This window comes from Microcaecilia unicolor, chromosome 4 (assembly GCF_901765095.1).
Source record: "Microcaecilia unicolor chromosome 4, aMicUni1.1, whole genome shotgun sequence".
NCBI lineage: Eukaryota > Metazoa > Chordata > Amphibia > Gymnophiona > Siphonopidae > Microcaecilia > Microcaecilia unicolor.
This window is the reverse complement of record NC_044034.1, coordinates 212,258,628-212,277,420: the sequence shown is the minus strand read 5'-3', so window position 1 is coordinate 212,277,420 and position 18,793 is coordinate 212,258,628. Positions and strand designations below refer to the sequence as shown.

Below are 18,793 nucleotides of genomic sequence, written 5' to 3'. Positions count from 1 at the left end.
GTCTTTCTCAGAAGTCCGTCGGAAGGATGTCCAAATCTCAAGAGGGCGTATCGGAGGTGTATTCAAGGTGGGACTTGGGCGTTCCTAAGAATTGGACGTCTGAGCCATAATGGAACAAAGCAAAAACGTCCAGCACTAAAACTTGGACGTTTTGAGCTAGACCTGTTTTTGCTATGAATAAGGCACAAAAAGGTGCCCAAATGACCAGATGACCACTGAAGGGAATCAGGGATGACCTCCCCTTACTCCCCTAGTGGTCAGTAACCCCCTCCCATCCCCCAAAAGTGTGTTGAAGAACATTACTTGGCAGCCTCTCTGCCAGCCTCAGATGTCATACTCAGGTCCATGACAGCAACATGCAGGTCCCTGGAGTAGTTTAGTGCACTTCAGAAGGTGGACCCAGGCCCATACCCCACTACATGTTACACTTATGGAGGAAACTGTGAGCCCTCCAAAACCCACCAGAAACCCACGGTACCCACATATAGGTGCCCCCTTCACCTGTAAGGGCTATGGTAGTGGTGTACAGTTGGGGTTAGTGGGTTTTGGGGGGCTCAGCACCCAAGGTAAGGGAGCTGTGTACCTGGGAGCATTTTATGAAGTCCACTTCAGTGGCCCCTAGGGTGCCTGATTGCTGTCCTGGCATGTCAGGGGGACCAGTCTACTAAAAATGCTGGCTCCTCCCACGTCCAAATGGCTTGACTTTGGACGTTTTAGACATGGACTTTTTTTTTCCGAAAATGGCCAAAAATCAAAGATGTCCAAATCGCAAAACATCCAAATCCAAAGACGTCCATGATATTTTTGAACACAAAAGATGGACGTCCATCTTTTTCGAAAATTACCTTCTCCCCGCTTCGGAATTTGGACGTCTTTGTAAAACGTCCAAATTCGGACTTAGATGTTTCTTTCGAAAATGCCCCTCAGTGTGTCCCATCTTCTCAAGGATCACAACTGGCTTTTGGTTGCTTATCGGGTACAATACAAGATTCTTTTGTTAGCATTTCAGGCCTTTTGTGTTGGGCTGCCTCCGTATCTCTCCTTCTCCCCTTCCCGTGTGTTACGTTCCCTGAATGATGATCAAATGGTTTTGCCCGGTCCAAGATTAGCTCAGCATTAGAGCTCTAGGCATAGTGCCTTCTATTTCCTCACTCTGGCCTCCTGGAACAGTCTCCTGTTAGAAATAAGAGCAGAATTATCCTTATCTAAATTGAAAGTAGCCATTAAGACCTGGCTGTTTAAGCGAACCTTTGACAGACAATAGTGACAGTGCCAGTCATGGGGGGTCTATATTTTTTCTATTTCCTCTCCTCTGTCCCTCCCTCCCTCCCTTCTCTGAGTGGAGAAGTAGCCTAGTGGTTAGTGCAGCGGACTTTGATTCTTGGGAACTGGGTTCAATTCCCACTGCAGCTCCTTATGACTCTAGGCAAGTCACTTAACCCTCCATTGCCCCTGGTACAAATAAGTACCTGTATATACTATGTAAACCGCTTTGAAGGTAGTTGCAAAAATCACAGAAAGGCAGTATATGAAGTTCCATTCCCTTTCCCCTTTCTCTCTCTTTTCTTTCTTTCCTTAATCTGTGTTTAATTGGTATACTTTTCTATCTACATTATGGAGTTCTTTTCTTGCTATTTTTTAGTCTGTAAACCTCTTGGTTCTGTTTTCAATTACAGCGGTGTAGCAAAAGTGAATAAAGAATAATAAAGAATGTACACGCTTAAATTTAGGCCAATCCATTCTGTCCGTCCATGCCATCTACTTTCCTGTCACTCCCTTAGAGATCCTATGTACTTGTCCCAAACTGTCTTGAATTCAGGTACTGTTTTCACCTCCACCACTTCCACTGGGAAGCCATTCCACGAATTCACCACCCTTTCCATGTAGAAGTATTTCCTCAAGTTACTTCTGAGTTTATCCCTTTTCACCTTCATCTTACGCCTCCTCTTTCTAGAGCTTCCTTTCAATTGAAAGAGACTTTTCTCCTGTTCATTTATGCCGTATAGGTATTTAAATGTCTCTATCATATCTCCCCTATGTTGAAGACCATTAACCATTTTAGTAGCCACCCTTTGGACCAACTCCATCCTGTTTATATCTTTTTGAAGGTGTAGACTTCTGAATTGTACACAATATTCTAGATGAGATCTCACCAGAGTCTTATCCAGGGTTGTTATCACCTCCTCTCTCCTACTCAGGTGGATGACCTATACAGAATCCAGGGGTACATGGATATTTACCCAGACTTAGCAAAGGAATTCTCAGGGGCAGGGTTGGGAACAGGTTAGCATATTTGTGCATACTTTTGAAATTAGGTGCATATGTGCCTAAATTAATCTGGAAAACGTGGCTGTGCCAAACAGCAGACATAAATATAACTCCTTATGGAAGGCATAGCCAGACAATGGGAGGGGGGCCAGAACCCAAGGTGGGGGGCACATTTTGTAATGCCCTTCCGCCGCCACTTCCACCTCCCCACTGCCTTCCTGCCACCGTTTCTGCATGGGCGTAGTTTGACTGTTTCATTTGGGGGGGGGCAAAGGATGGGGCGGACCATATTAGCATATTCATTTGTGTATATATATATATATATATATTCAAATGAATACGCTAATATGGAGGAAGGAAGGGAAAAAGAGCTGGCTTTTTTGGGGAATAACCATAATGAATATGTATGAGATATCAAGCCAGCTCTTTCTCCCTTCCTTCCTTCTTTCCTCCTTACCCAGCACTCCCTCTTCCTCTCCAGTAGTATTTCCCCACCCCCTTTCCCATACCATAAGTTCAGCAGTTCCCGATGCCTAAGAAAAATTAGAAGCTCAGTAGAGGTCCAAGTAACTGAAGCTCCCAGAGATGTAATCAGGATCCATTCATTCTGATTAGGCTGTCCCGTTACAACACAGCCAACCCACTCCCTAGGCATGCCTGAGAGGTTGTCGGATTCTATTAGACATTACAAAGTGCTTACATTCAGAACCCAGCTGCAAGGTCATAGTTTCAAGTCTGGAATGCACCTTGTATAAATCTGGCACTTCCTTTACCCTGCTGGATTTACAAAGAAAGTACACTCTCTGCAGGTTTTGTGACCCCCCCAGACAAGAAGATGATCTTTGAAAAGCTTCAGATCCAAACAGTACTGCAATTGTCAGCAATACCCAGGGGCTGAGTCACAAAAGTGCATGCTAATATTTAGTTTACATCTAATAGCGATGCAGAATGTGCAACTGCTAAAAAAGAAATGGGCTGAAATCAAGCATAGGAAAATAAGTGAACGGCGACGGCTGCGCGGGGGAGTGGAAACTGATTTCAAATGTCTTCCTTACAGTGGATGAGATAGGCTGGCTCACTTCCATTCCACTCCCGGTCACAGCGACGAACGGGCGGGCAGTGCTGCGGTAGTAAAAGCAACAAAGAGGCAGGTTCGACTCCGTCCTTCACTTCCCTGCCCTCTCAGCGTCCCGCCCGCCCGAAAGGAAATGACATCAGAGGAAGGCGGGACGCAGAGGGCAGGGAAGTGAAGGACAGAGTAGAACCTGCCTCCTTGTTGCTTTTACTACTGCAGCGCTGCCTGCCTGTTCGTCGCTGTGACTTCGGGTAAACGTCGCTGTTCCAGTCGTCGTTTGGGGGGGCAATGCCCCCCCTTTTCCCCCAGTCTACACCCATGCATTTTTGCCTCTTGTTGCCGCTTCCGCCCTCCCCACTGCTGCTGCAAAGGTACCTTGGCTGGCGGGGGTCCCAAACCCCCGCCAGCTAAAGCATTTTTCCCGCACTGGTCTCACATTGCCTAGCACCCTGTTCTGTTTTCAATTCCTGTGCATGCTCATTTAATGAGTAGGTTCAAGGTGGATAACAAATATTGCAGTAGATATTTCCCTGTCTCTGGAGGGCTCATCATTTAAAATAACAGAATAGTGTGGAATATGAACCTGGGTGCCCCGGATTAAAGTCCACTGCAGTGACCACTAAGCTGCCTCTCTGCCCTGCAGGGATATCTGTGTGATCATTTTGAACAAATGCAGGCACAGGCAGCTCCTTGTGACTCTGGGCAAGTCACTTAACCCTCCATTGCCCCAGGTACAAATAAGTACCTGTATATAATATGCAGTGGCATATGAAGGGGGGGCGGTCCGGGGCAGAGGGAGCATGAAAACGAACGAAGCTGACCGGCGCGCGGCACCTCCCCAGCGGTGTGCACCCGGGGGTGGGTTCTTTCACCGGGGTGGGGGGTGTCCTTTCGCCAGGGGGGGGGCTGCAACGGGGGGGGGGGACTGCACCCGGGGGTGGGGCGCATCAGCGATCCGCCCCGGGTGTCAGCCCCTCTAGGAATGCCACTGATAATATGTAAGCCGCATTGAACCTGCTATGAGTGAGAAAGCGCGGGGTACAAATGTAAGAAAAAAAATCCTCGTGTGTCCATAATTTGGGCATTTTATTTTGGAAAATGTCTGTTCATTTTGGATGTGCTCACGTATTTTTGAACGGGAAACACCAATGTTTTTCCTGTTTGAAAATGTCTTTGAGATGGGCTTTTTTTTAATGTTATGAGCAGGACTTCCCAATTCTGGCTTGGGCATCCTTTCGAAAATGCCCCTCCACATGTCTAACATGGAAACTTATGCTAAGATTACTTATCAGCAGTTGCTTAGGAAATACAGTTCATGTATTGCACTGTTTTGATAGATTTATATTGCAAATAGGATTAAGGAGGCTTCAAATAACTTCAGAAAATTACATAGGAAAGAGGAGGGGGTGGAGCATCTTAGAGTCAGTCCAGAGCATAAGAGATTGCATGCCTTGTGCTGAACCTTTGAAGTAGATGAGTAGCCTAATGGTTAGTGCAGTGGGCTGAGAACCTGGGGAACTTAGTTTGATTCCCACTGCAGCTCTTGTGACCCTGGACGTCACTTAACCCTCCATTGCCCCAGGTACAACCATAGAGTGTGAGCCCACTAGGGACAGAAAAAGTAACTGCATATGTAAACCGCTTTGGTTGTACCTACAGGAGAAAGGCGGTATATCAAATCCATTACACTTTACCCCTTACCCCTTTACTGTTGCTGCTCCAAGACAGATCTGAGAGAAAGGTAAGAGAGAATACCGTAACAGGGCAAGAATGGGAGAAGAGGGGAGAGGAGAGCACCTCTTTCCTTCCCCCTTCCTCCCACCACATTGTCTATGGACCCTCAGGAAGGAAATCTGACCCTTCTCATAACATCCTAAGGGGCCCTATCCTAAGCTATGTAAGCGCCTACGTGCGCCCACCACACCAGCTCAGGCCACTTTTTGGCACACTGTAGTAAAAGGACCCCTAAGATTTTAGCTACTACTGAAAAGGTGGGAGTTAAATCCTACATAAATAAAATAATTGGAGACGTTTTGTCTGACCATTTCTTTTTGACCAGACAAAACATTTTCCAATCAGATGGGCGAGGGGCAGAGGCTTAAATTTTGAAAAGCCAAGATTTGTCCATGTAATTCCCAAGGCTATCTGGACAAATCTTTTGAATATTCATCTCTGTCTTTTTATGATCATTCCTCTCTCTCAATATTTGTAGCATAAAGGACCAGTTGCTGTATTTGTCTTGCAGAAAACTGGATTCTTTGCAGTCTCTGGTACCTTTTATAGCTTAGCATCGGAATTATCCAAAAATGATAGTTCAGCTCTCAAAACCACACTGGTGTCATCCTTACATTTGGATTTCACTTTCTTTACTAGATTTCCTGGTCTTATACTCCATGAAACCTTTTCTGTCTTCTCCTCTACAGAAAAGCCGAGAACTTTCACAGAGCGTGAGAACAACTTCACTGTAAAAGTCTTCACCTTCCAGTTTTTCACCCACTTCTCATCTCTAATTTATGTGGCTTTTTTCTTGGGCAGGTAAGTAGTGGATTTCTGTTCTTTTCTTGCTTAGTGACTGGATTGCTCATATTGTGTTTCTTACTTCTTTAACACAAAGTTCTAGCAGCCGCATGGATTCTCTGCAGGCCCTTAACACTTTTAATTGGGTTAACAAAAAATGACCCAAGGATGCTGAATGTGAGCTTTAGAGACTATGGGGGGTCTTTTACAAAGGCGCGCTAGCATTTTTAGCATGCGCTAAGTGCTAGAGACACCCATAGGAATATATGGGTGTCTCTAGTGTTTAGCGCATGCTTATTTTTAGCACATGGTAAAAATACTAGTGTGCCTTTTTAAAAGAGGCCCTATAAGATGTCTTTCCTCTAGAGGTAGACTTGAAAATGCATCGGTAGTATCTTTAGATAATTCCAGTGTTTGTTCACTAAAAGACATTGCAATCTGAAAAGAATTTTGCATCTCTTTTGTTTAATACATATTTCTGTATGTTTTTCTTTTATCTGTATGTAGACTTTAGCAACCTGGCTGTACCTCTCTAATGCCTGCACTGTCTTCTTGCATCTTTCTCGTCTCCTTTTGTTGTCTTTCTTGTGTTGCTTTCTCCATACTGTCTGTGTGACAGGGGCGGAGGGACAGTGATCTGGGCCCCTGGGCAAGAAGGGTCACGGGCCCCTTAACCATCTATCAAAAGTGACTAAACTAAATGGAGGCTAGGGGAGGTTGGGGCTCCTACTGCTCTGGGCCCTACCTCAATTGTCAGTCTGCTCCTGCTGTGTGACATATAGAGATATGGAGCCCTTGTTGCCTACAAATTTCAATGCTGCTCCTTTCTTTCTCAGGATCAATGGGCGTCCTGGTAACTATGTGAGGATAGCGGGTCAGTGGAGACTGGAGGAGGTGAGTCCATACAGGGAGCTACCATCAAAGAGTTTTTTGGAACTCTAGCGAGGCTTCACAATGGACAACTGGCCCTGAAAAGAGAGACCTTCCATAACATTTACTCCTCCTTCTTTCCAGTGCCACCCGAGTGGCTGCATCACAGATCTCTTCATCCAGATGGCTGTCATTATGGTGCTGAAACAGACCTTGAGTAACTGTGTGGAATTCCTTACTCCGTAAGTCCAATAAACCTGCAATCCCTTCCCTTCAGTTTGCAGTATTTTCTGGTATGAAAAATATTAAGCATAAAAATAAAGTTCCATAGGGCAGAGCAGAGTATCCCTGAACCAGCCTGAATATCTTTTTATTTTTATTTGACTGTATTTTTTATTTTGCAATATGAGAAAAAATGACCTGGGTCAATTATCTGTAGATTTCACTTGTACTTCCAGTGTCATGCTTTATTCCTGTTCACAATTAGCAATTCACTCGCTCATGTAAACAGCTTGCATTTGTCTCACTGTGGCTTCCATCCTGAATTGTCATACTCCAGTGGTTTGATATTCAAAGTTATATAACCAGCTACAAACGGCTCCTGGCTGGTTAAATCACCACTTTGGGACTAACTGCTAATTTTCAGCAGCACTTAACTGGTCAGTGCTAATAAAAATAACCAGCATGTGGCTGATTAAGTGCCAATATTTATTTATTTATTTCATTTGTACCCCGCGCTTTCCCACTCAAAGCAGGTTCAATGCGGCTTACATAGTAATTGGGATTACAAAGTATTGGTGGAGAGAAATAAGTTGAGTATTATCGGAGTAATAAAAGAAATAGGAATGTAGGAATGCAGGGATGAGGGGAGTAGGAGAAGTATGAGCAAGGGTAAGTGAGCAATTGGAGGGTAGATGAGGCGGAGGGGAGTGGGCAAGAGTGAAGGGAATAGGAGAGGTGTGAGTAAGGGTAGGTGAGCATTGGGGGAGGGGTCGAAGAGGCGAAAGGGGATAGAACAGAGGATAAGCAGGGGAAAATGAGGTGGGAGATGTAGTCTAGGTCGTTTCATTGTCTCCTGGATACTTAACCAGGGTAACCACATAAATAGGACTGCATAAAAATCAGTCCTACATAGCAAGTTAAGTGCTGAATATTGCACTTAACCGACTAAATATTAGCCAACTTGGGAAACTCATTAATTCAATTCTGGTACCCAGACATGGCTTGACATCGAATTTCTGGGTTTAATGCCAGCAGCAATCAGCAAAACGCTGATCACCGTTGGCTGAATATTGGGCCCAAAATGTTGAAAAAAAAATCCTACTTGAATCTGTCTCCCTGCTTTTTTAGAAACAGTGCCCTGAGAGGTGCACTGTTGGCACTTGTCTAGTGAAAAGCAAAGTTGACAGTCTTTACCTACCACAGAAGCACCACTATTCACTATTCACTTTTGTTCTCTTGCACCTACACTAGACATAGCAACATGGTAATATAATGCAAGACAGTGGTTAAAAGATCAGTTAACTTTTTCACAATCACTCTTGCAAGAATACACTATCCTGTACGCATACACTCAGGCTTTTGTACTCTTACCCATCATTCAGACACACACATCACTAAACCTATAAAACAAAACAAAGGATACCGAAAATCAGACAAAGCAATATTTATTACAAAGGAAGAAACACTTTTTTGAAGATTATTTTTGCCCAGTCTCAGGAGGAGGGTGGAGACCAGGGCAACATGCTTCTTATTCAATTCAATTCTTGTATACTGCTAATATCCCCTTTCCAGGGTTCAGTGTGGTTTACATTCTAGGTGAGACAAAAGCAGACATCGTTAGCATGAGGTATGAGAAACATTAGAGACCATTGGTGTAATGCATGAGACTAAAAACATTACAGGAAAAGATAATGGATGATAGTAGAAGTCGTGATGGATTATTATGAAGCAGTGTTTGGAAAGAGAAAGGTTTTTAGCCTCTTCTTGAAGTTGAGGTAGCTGTTTTCTGTTCTGATGGGAATAGGTAGAGAGTTCCATATTTTGACTCCAAGTACAGAGCTGAAAATCTTCTGATTTCAAATTGTCTTTTGAAGTGGTGATGTTAGCATTAGTTGTTGTTTCAGTGTATTAGACTGGAGCAGATGTAGCAAAGCAGACTTAGCAGTTCAGAGGTGAAGCCCTGTAAGATTTGAAAAACTAAACATGCCGCTTTGAACCTGAGTCTTTCTGCTACGGGAAGCCAGTGCAGTTTGTTAAGATGAGTTGAAACACTAGTATATCTATTCAATCTGTATATTATGGCTTGAAAAGGGACAGCCACTGCCTCCATCTGCTTCCAGAGGTGGTTTATGAGCATATCCAGAACAGGCCAAAAGGGAATAAAAAGGCAATCCTTCTGGATGCCTGCCAGACAAATCAGCAAACATCAGTTTGAAAGCAGGAAAGAAGACAGCACATAGTTATTCCTTCATTGAGGTAAGACATGAGAGCCCACACATATTCCGCAGCCTGGTACAATCAATGGTGCTAAGCCACCTAGATTACTGCAATACAATCTATGCCGGATGCAAAGAACAAATCATCAAGAAACTCCAAACTGCCCAAAACATAGCAACAAGACTCATATTTGGAAATACGAAAGCGCCAAACCCCTAAGAGAAAAACTACACTGGCTACCACTTAAAGAACGTATTGCATTCAAAATTTGCACTCTGGTTCATAAAATCATCCACGGCGAGGCCCCGGTCTGCATGTCAGACCTCATAGACTTACCAACCAGGAATACAAAACGTTCAGCATGCACATTCCTAAATCTTCATTACCCCAGCTGCAAAGGACTAAAATATAAATCAACATATGCATCCAGCTTTTCCTAAATACGTACGCAACTATGGAATGCACTACCACACGCCATAAAAACAATGCACGACCTAACAAATTTCTGAAAATCACTAAAAACCAACCTGTTCAATAAGGCATACCACAACGATCCATCCTAAATACCAAACAACGAAACTTATACCAGAACTGGACTTAACCGAACTCTCTATACCTGACTGCTTCATCTAATTTGTCACTAATGAACTTTAACACAATACCACTTTATTTCTCATTCCAATAATGAATTCTCAATACTTGATTGCTTAATCTACTCTGTCACTTATGAACTTTAACGCAATACCACTTTGTATTTCTCATTCAGGAATTGGCGATCACCATTACCGAATAATGTAAGCCACATTGAGCCTGCAAATAGGTGGGAAAATGTGGGATACAAATGCAACAAATAAATAACATATTCAACCTTCTGTTTATTGATTTTCATTCTGGTAGTTCTTCGTTGACTGGGTTACAGATTGAGGCAATTAAATGGCCAGAACCAGAATTTGATGACATTTCAATTAACGAAGTTCATTGTCAAGCGAAAGTCAAGTAATCCTGTTTTTAACAATTAACTCAGGTGCTATTTTTCATTTGCTGAAGTGCTTTTTGATATTGGGGACCTAATTGGAATAGCGTCATCATTTCAGCCCTGCATGAAGTTGCCCCTGTTAAACCAAAGAGAGATAGAAACGCGTCCTCAGTTTCATGTTATTTGGTTTATACCATGGCTTCCTGAGGAAAACACATTGGTTTGGAGAGCAGAAAGATTTTGGCAGAAAAATATGGAAACTGATGCTAAGGCTATTTATCAGCAGGAAATACCGTTCGTGTATTGGAGAGGCTCGAAGGAAGTAGGATTAAAGAGGCGAAGACCCATCAAGTCAGCCTATCCATACCAAATGCTAAACTCTACAATCCCTTCCTCTTCCTGTGCTTGCTCCCTCTACTAGATTCCCCCTCTTCTTGATTTAAGATACAGTTCTCATCTCCACCACCTGAACTGGGAGGCCATTCCAAACATCCACCACCCTTTTTGTAAAGAAATGTATCCCTAGATTACTACCGAGTCTAATTAAATAGTTCTTTACAGAAAGTGTGGTGGATGAGTGGAATGGCCTCCCTATTTTACATGACTTATTCAACCTATCTCAATATAATCTAAATCCAGCACAAGATCACTGATCAGAGTCTTGTTGAAACACTAGAATTTTCAGCTTTTTCCTAAACTCCAGGTAATCACTACTACTACTACTATTTAACATTTCTAAAGCGCTACTAGGGTTACGCAGCGCTATACAATTTAACATAGAAGGACAGTCCCTGCTCAAAGAGCTTACCATCTAAAGGACAAATGTACAGTCAGTCAAGTAGGGGCAGTCAAATTGGTGCAGTCCAGATTTCCTGAAAGGTATAAAGGTTAGATATCGAAAGCGACATTGAAGAGGTGGGCTTTGAGCAAGGATTTGAAGATGGGTAGGGAGGGGGCTTGGCTTAAGGGCTCAGGAAGTTTATTCCAAGCATAGGGTGAAGCGAGTCAGAATGGGCGGAGCCTGGAGTTGGCGGTGGTGGAGAAGGGTACTGAGAGGAGGAATTTGTCCTGTGAGCGGAGGTTTCGGGCGGGAATGTAAGGGGAAATTAGGGTAGAGAAGTAATGAGGGGCTTCAGACTGCAGCTTTCAGAAGTCTGAACCTTGGGGATGGAATTTTAGAAGCTAGAAGTATTATAGGTTGCCACTAGCCTAGCAGTTCTTACCTGGTGGGGCAGGAGGGGGGCTAACACAAATTCTTTCCTAATGGTCTTAAAGCTCTCATTTGCAATTCTGGGACAAGAACCATGCCCAAGTAGCCAGGTCCTTCATCATATAGAGTTCACAAAATCAAAATATACATCTTGTATCTTACATGCACAGTAATTCTTAGGAGGTGTAAAAAAACAAATAAAGAGAAGAAAAATTTGCTTCTGGACACTACAACCTATTGGGAATTGAGCTCCAAAATGTAGAGCCTTAAATGACGATGGTGGAAAACCATAGTATAGTGCAGTACAATAGTCAAGTTCTCAAAGGCCTGGTGATTACAATATAGTTTGAATAGGTCATATGGTCCTTATCTACTGTCATTTTCTCTGTTTCAATGTGTTATTTAAATGAGTCAGGCTATTTAAGATCGATTTGTCTTTATTTTGTGGTGTTTGTGATATTTTTTATGTATGAGAGGTTGTGATCCACTGAGATCCATGATATGATGAATTAGCTGGGACTATAACTGCTGGTAGATAAATAAATGAAAAGTAATTTTGGATGTTTACTTGCGTCATTACCCACTTTTCTGCTGCTTATGGAATGAAATACTAGAGTTAAATACATTGAATTGGATGTCTTTTATTGCATTACAGTTTTCCATTATAATGTTGTTTTTGTTTGTTTTCTGTTGCCTGATGCTTGAAGCTAATTATATTATGAGTTACAAATTAGTTCTTGACTTAAGGAAAGTGATTATAGTAACTCTCTGAATCTGCACTTGGTAATTTAAAGAATATATGAGCAGATATCAGTTAATACATTTCATAATATTTTTCTGATAAGTTCTGTAAATTTGGATTTACAGCTCCTCCTGCTACTACAGAATTGGGCCTCCAGATTTCTCTAGTAAATTCCTAAAAACTTGGTCCACAGCACTTTCATCTGTTCTGGTCCTAGCCTCCACCTCTCCTTAGGTGTTTCTAGTTGCCATTGTTCCAAATGGTGTGGTAATGGACAAGAGCCTATCCAGGTGTAGGCAGAAAGGTTTGTGTACTAATTCATTCAGGTCTCTCTCTCTCTCTCTTTGTGAAGATATTTCAAATATAAGTACCGGACTTTCCGTGACAGACCGAAGAAGAAGGATAGAGTTCACACAGAAGAAGCACTTCTGGATAAATACAAAGAAGACTGGAAACGTAATTACCGCCTGAGTGAGGTGAACGTCTTCAGCCTCTTTGATGAATTTCTGGAAATGGGTGAGTGAGATCTGAGCCTGGGACTCCCACAGACACATAAAGAAGGAGAGTTTGCATCAGAGTTTTATGTGTTTTCTCTCTCTCTCTCTCTCTCTTAAGCTGCTTCATCTTTCCTTCTCTCTCCTTCTTTGCTCCAACGTCATAGGCACTGGAATGAGGTGGGCCACTGGGTCCATGATCCTGTCAATATTTTGTCCAGCAGATTGAGAGCTTGGGAGGGATTGGGGTGGGGGCTGGAACTTGAAGGTATTCTATTGCCACTGCTCATGTTAGTCACTGTACCCCTGAATCTAGCAGTTCATGTTAGCTGGGAATGTCTTCAAAGTGTTCCAAGACTGATGGCTCATGAGCACTTCCTCCCAATATTCAAACTTATATTTAAATCTGTTTATTAACATTCCAGGTTGAAGACAAAAACCACAACAGAAAATAATTCAAGTGCACATGAGGCAACATAGCCATCTACTACATATATCGTGTCCCTTTTAATTCTCTATTCCCATATTGAACAGAGGACACTTCATTTCCAACACTTCACACAATACAACAGCTTCCAATAGTCCACACAGATACACGACTATACCTGCATATATATAACAGCAAAACATTTGTCTTGTCAGCGAGAACTGTACAAATTTTTATATATATAATTCCCCCCCAACCCCTCCCCACCCATATCCCTGGCATCACATTGTGAGTGGCAGTACTCATGGATCAGTAATTTAATATATAACGTCTTCCCTTATGTGGTAGAGTTAACCACAGTGGTTCCCATCTGGCCGTGAATTGAGCACCAGGATCGCTATCCCATTTTTTAACCCCACATCTATCCACTCTCATTTGTTGTATCATTTGAGTTCTCCATATCTGCAATGAGGGGCCCGACGGGAAGAGCCAGACCCTTAAAATGCTATTAATGCCACATATTCTGCACCATTTTTAATAATCTCTGCCAAAATTTACCTATCAAGGGGCAGGACCAAAACATATGCCCCAAAGAGGCCATACTAGTCCCACATTTCAGACATGCCCCTGACCCACCTATATTTGCCAACATTGCCCGTTTCGGTGAGATATGTAGTCTCATTATAAAGCGATACATCTTTTCTCGTTGGTACACAGATAACCTTAGCGAGTATATCCCCTTGATATATGAGCGACATAAGTCAGTTGTGATTACACAACCTAAGTCGGCCCCCCAATTCTTGCTCAAGCATTCTTAGTTTATTTCAGGCATTGTATCCTTCAATTGTTGATGATGGAATCTCAGTGGGACTGATTGTTGTGACCCTAATGAATAACTTTCTGTCAGGACATCAATTACATCTTCTGTCAGATCCGTCCACAATAAGGAGGAGATGTAGTGTTGTAATTGATAATAGGCAAAGTAATGACCAGGGGAGATCCCGTATTGTTTTTGTAAGTCACTGAATGATTTAATATGGCCCTCTTCATTAATAGTCTGGGCTATATATATAATACCCTTTTTTTGCCCATAGCCCAAATATACTACTCCCCCACCCCGGTGGGAAGGCCAGATTCTGCCAAAGAGAAAGCAGTGGTGTGACCCTGACCGAAAAATTATGTCTTTTGCATATCCATCTCCAGGCTGCTCTCATTGACTTTAATAATGGATGACGCTGGAAGGCTCCCCCCGGTAGTCGTCCTCCGGAGTGCAATAACTGACTAAAGTGAAAATCTGGAAATAAGGATGTCTCTAGCTTTGTTAATGAGAATTCTGAGGTTCCCCTATACCAATCGTTAATATGTCGCATGGAGCGTGAGATTTCGTATACTTAAAAGTCCCATTCCCCCACTGTCTTTTGGGGTTATCAGAGTTTCCATCGTTAATCTGGGTCTTTTCTCTTTCCATAGAAATGTCTGTATCAGCTTGTCCACTATCCTCTTATTATTCCTTAATAAATACAACGGTAATTGTTGAAAGACATATAGCTACTTTGGAATTAAGATCATATTGATCAGCGCAATCCAACCCCACAATGAGAGGGGCAGATCCTGCCATATCATAAGCTTCCTTCTGGTCATCTCTATCAGGGGACCTACATTGGCTGTATATAGCTGCGTTATGTCTCTAGTGATCTGTACCCCTAGATATTGCAGAGTCCCCTCAGCCCATCGGAGAGGAAATTTACCTTTCCACTGCTGAATTAACTCATCATCTAAGGCTAACATGCATGATTTCTGTAAATTTAATGAAAACCCAGATATTTCCCCATATTCTGCTATTATTTCTAAAGCCTTCTCTAAAGAATTCTGAGGATCAGCCAACAGGAGCATTATATCATCCGCATAAGCCAACGCTACCTTTGTTTCCATCCCCACCGTGATTCCTGCAACTTCTCTGGTTTTGTTCAGCAACCTAATCAATGGTTCTAAGGAGAGATCAAAAAGAAATGGGGATAGAAGGCATCCCTGCCGGGTTCCTCTCTGTATTGCTAGATTCTTTGACCGTCCCCCATTAACCAATAGTTGGGCAAACATGCCCGAATATAATGTCTGTATAGCCGCCAGCACCCACTCTGGTAGACCCACCCAGTCCAGGACCTTTAAACAGATAACTCCAGATCACCTGATCAAAGGCTTTGGCCGCATCTAGGCTAACCAACATTGCCTTCTCCCCCTGCCAGTTACTATGTGCCATGGAAAGTAAAATCCTCCGAACATGCCATACAGAATGACGATTAGGCATAAATCCCACCTGTGAAGTGTCTATCAATTCTGCCATGTATGGTGACAATCTGTTAGCCAGCGTTTTTGCCAAAATCTTAATATCTACATTAATAAGGGAGATAGGCCTGTAGGACTCCGGTTCATCCACAGGCTTACCCGGTTTAGGCAACAGCGCTATCAGTGCAGTGTTTGCATGTGTTGGTAGCCTGCCCTCCTGGACAACCATGTTATAATATTCAAATAAATCCCCTATCAGATTAGGCTGCTTGAGCTTGTAAAATTCACCCGAGTACCCGTCGATACCCAGCGCCGAATTGGCTTTCAGTCTTTTAATGGTTTGCTGTAATTCTGTGATTTGTAAAGGTATCTCGATTGCCTCTATAGCTGATTCCGGCAACCTGAGCATGGCCGCTTTGGCCAAAAAATTCCCAATATCTACCTCTCATGGGGCGTTCCTTGCGCTATACATTTTTTGGAAGTGATCATATAAGATTTGCTTCACTTCCTCTGGTTTATTAGTTATCTTCCCTTGTTTATCCCGCAGCACTGTAATTGCTCGAGTGCTCTCCCTTGAGGACACCAGTCTCGCCAGCATGCCCCCTGTGCGGTTGCCAAACCGATTACGTCGATACTTTTGGCATATCATCCATCGTTGAGTCTGCTCTTGCAACAAAGTGTTTAGTGTTATCTGCAGGGATGAATACTGCTCCCTATTAACCCTAGTGGGGAATTGCCTTGCCCTGCTAAGGCTGTGCTGCAGATTCAAAATACTGGAGGCTACCTTTTTTCATCTAGCGGCCACATACAAAATGAGTTCTCCCCTCAATACCACCTTCGCCGTGCACCAGAACAATTTGGGGTCGACTCTATGTTGAACATTGTTACCCACATATGTCTCCCATTTATTCCGTACAAACTCTTGAAAATCTGGATCTTTAACTAGGTAGTTGGGGAACCTTCATCTCTGTGTTGTTTGAAACCCACTTGCAGCCTCCAGCCTCACCCATACCGGAGCATGATCTGACACCACTGCTTGCTCCAATTGCGCATCTGTCACCGACGAGAATAAAGATGCTGACATCAGGATATAATCCAACCGTGCCCAAGTCTCATGCACTCTTGATCTATGGGTATAGTCTCTCTCCCCCATTTGCAACAACCTCCACACATCAACTAGGCCCATGGTGTCTGTCAGTGCCTCTAGAGCCCCTTTTTCATGCCCTCCCAGGGACCTGCCACTTCTTGCCCCGGTATAGTCCAGCCTCGGATCCTTAAGGGTGTTCATGTCTCCCACCATTACAATATTATCCTGCTGAAATGGTAGCAGTGTTTTCAATAAGTTCGGGAAGAATTGTTTTTCAAAGGGTGTTGGGGCAAATACATTTAGCAAATATATTTCTCTCCCCTGGAGCCACAGCTTGACTAATAGAAACCTTCCATTCGTGTCTCTGAAGATAACCTCTGATTTCTGCGCTAATCTTTTATGCAACAAAATTGCCACACCTCCCCATCAAGCCCCTGATGATGCAAAATGGACTTGACCAACCCTTGCCCGCTTTAATTTGTTATGCTCTTCATCAGACAACCGCGTTTCCTGCAAGCACGCTATGTCAGCTTGCAGCCGCCTTAAATGTGTTAATATCTTGTGTCGCTTGATGGGAGAAGTGATTCCACCCACATTCCAAGAAATCAAGTTACAACTAGCCGTGATCCCAGTAGCTGTGCTCTTTCAAATTTCCCAGATACTTCCAGACCTGGGAGCCCAGCCCGCCTCCCGGGACTTTAGTACTTATGACCTCATACCACACATTTGCCTTATTCATCCATAACTGACCAGTAAATTTACCATTAACCCCCCACCCATCTTCCCATTCCCCTACCTCCCCTCCCCCCACCCCCACTATCCCTACCCCAACCCCCTCCCCTCTCCTACCCATTGAACTGCTATCCCTTTAGATGGGAATATTCTCATCAAAGGTGAGACCACGACATGCAGAGGTCCCCGCCCCCCTCAGCCCCCCCTTCTCCACTCAGTGTACTTATAACTTTTAGCCCTCCATACATACAAATCTCTTCTTCACCGGTGCTCCGGTGAAATACAGTTAGTTTTTTGCCAGCCCCACTCTCGAGGAATGTATATGTCATTCAAAGTCAAGTGGGTTCTTCCTCTTTTCTTTAGTTCTCGGTTTATGAACTGTGAGGCCAGCTGATCCGACGTAAAGAGAACCCATGTTCCCTGCTGAAAAATTTTTAACGTGGCTGGATAGATCAGCATAAACCTCTCCTTCCGCTTTACCAGCTCTGTGCATATCGGATGGAATTTCTTTGTTCGGTCTTGCAGGCTTGTAGAGTAATCCTGGAAGATGCGCACCGGGGCCTCAGCGTACCTCAAAGCCTCTCGATTCTGGGAGATATCCCCTCAATATCTCCTCCTTATGTAGGTAATTAAGTATTTTTATAATCACCACTCTAGGCCGCTGACCATTCTGAGGGGCGCGCCACAATCGGTGCACACGCTCGATACAAAGCGGACCTCTGCTATCTGACAATGCAAATTCTTTTGAGAGCCAATCTTCCAACAGAGGGCCAAGATTTCTTTCTTGGACGCTTTCCGGGATGCCAACCAGATGGAGATTATTTCTTCATGCTCTGTTTTTTAGGTCATCTAGTTTCTCCGTCTGGCTTGCCAGCTTATCTTTTAGCTCTGTTAGTTCCGGCTCCCAGCTCTTCCAGCTGTCTTCTAGATCAGAAACTCGTTTCTCCGCCTCCATGTTTCGACTTGCGATGCCCCCTAACCGCCCATCAAATTTCCCGAATCGGCCTTCCAGCGAGACAAAACGAGGCTCCAAAGCGCTTCCCACAGCCGTAACCAACTGTTCCAATTGTCGGGCGGAGAACTCTGCTTCACAGCAGGGAGACGCGGCCGCCATCTTAGTTTCAGCGCCGGGCCCAGTCAGTTTTTCTTTTTCGTTTTTGTTGCCCTTTCTGGTGCTAGCTAGCGGCATCGGGGCAAAATAATGTTCCATGCACCTTCGCCCACTTTTCTTTAGCGCTGGCAGTAATTATAAGAGGGTCTGATGAGGCTCAGAAGCCAAAGTAGAGCAGGTCCCTCGGAGCAGCACAGAATTCACTGCTGCTGCTTCCACCGCATCATGTGGTTCCCCATATTCAAACTTATTAACTAGCCAGAAGCAGCTTCTGACTGATTAAATAGTGTTTAAGCGCCTAAACACGGATATTCAGCGGGAGATATCACGTGACATAGCCAGTTAGGTGTGAATATACAGCACCTAACCAACCATGTTGAGCGGTTAAAATAGGCCGCTTAAATAGCTGGCCTATCTTTGCCAAAAAGTTAACTGGTTAGCGGTTGCCAAAATAAACCTAGATATTCAATGCTGGTCGCCAGATACGTCTTGACATTGAATATCCACCACCGGCTGAATATCAGGCCTTTTGTAACTCCTCCGGTCAATATTCAGTCCGGGG

At 43.7% G+C, this 18,793-nt stretch overlaps 1 protein-coding gene across 2 annotated transcripts in view; it reads left to right on the top strand.

Moving 5' to 3' along the window:
- ANO9 (anoctamin 9) overlaps positions 1-18,793 on the top strand; it is a 215,514-nt gene that overhangs the window by 153,279 nt on the left and 43,442 nt on the right. For both annotated transcript variants that reach the window (XM_030201205.1, XM_030201206.1), the window contains exons 15-18: positions 5,767-5,878; positions 6,697-6,754; positions 6,875-6,972; positions 12,450-12,613. In XM_030201205.1, the coding sequence (XP_030057065.1) occupies positions 5,767-5,878; positions 6,697-6,754; positions 6,875-6,972; positions 12,450-12,613 (432 nt within the window). The remainder of the gene's footprint in view (positions 1-5,766; positions 5,879-6,696; positions 6,755-6,874; positions 6,973-12,449; positions 12,614-18,793) is intronic.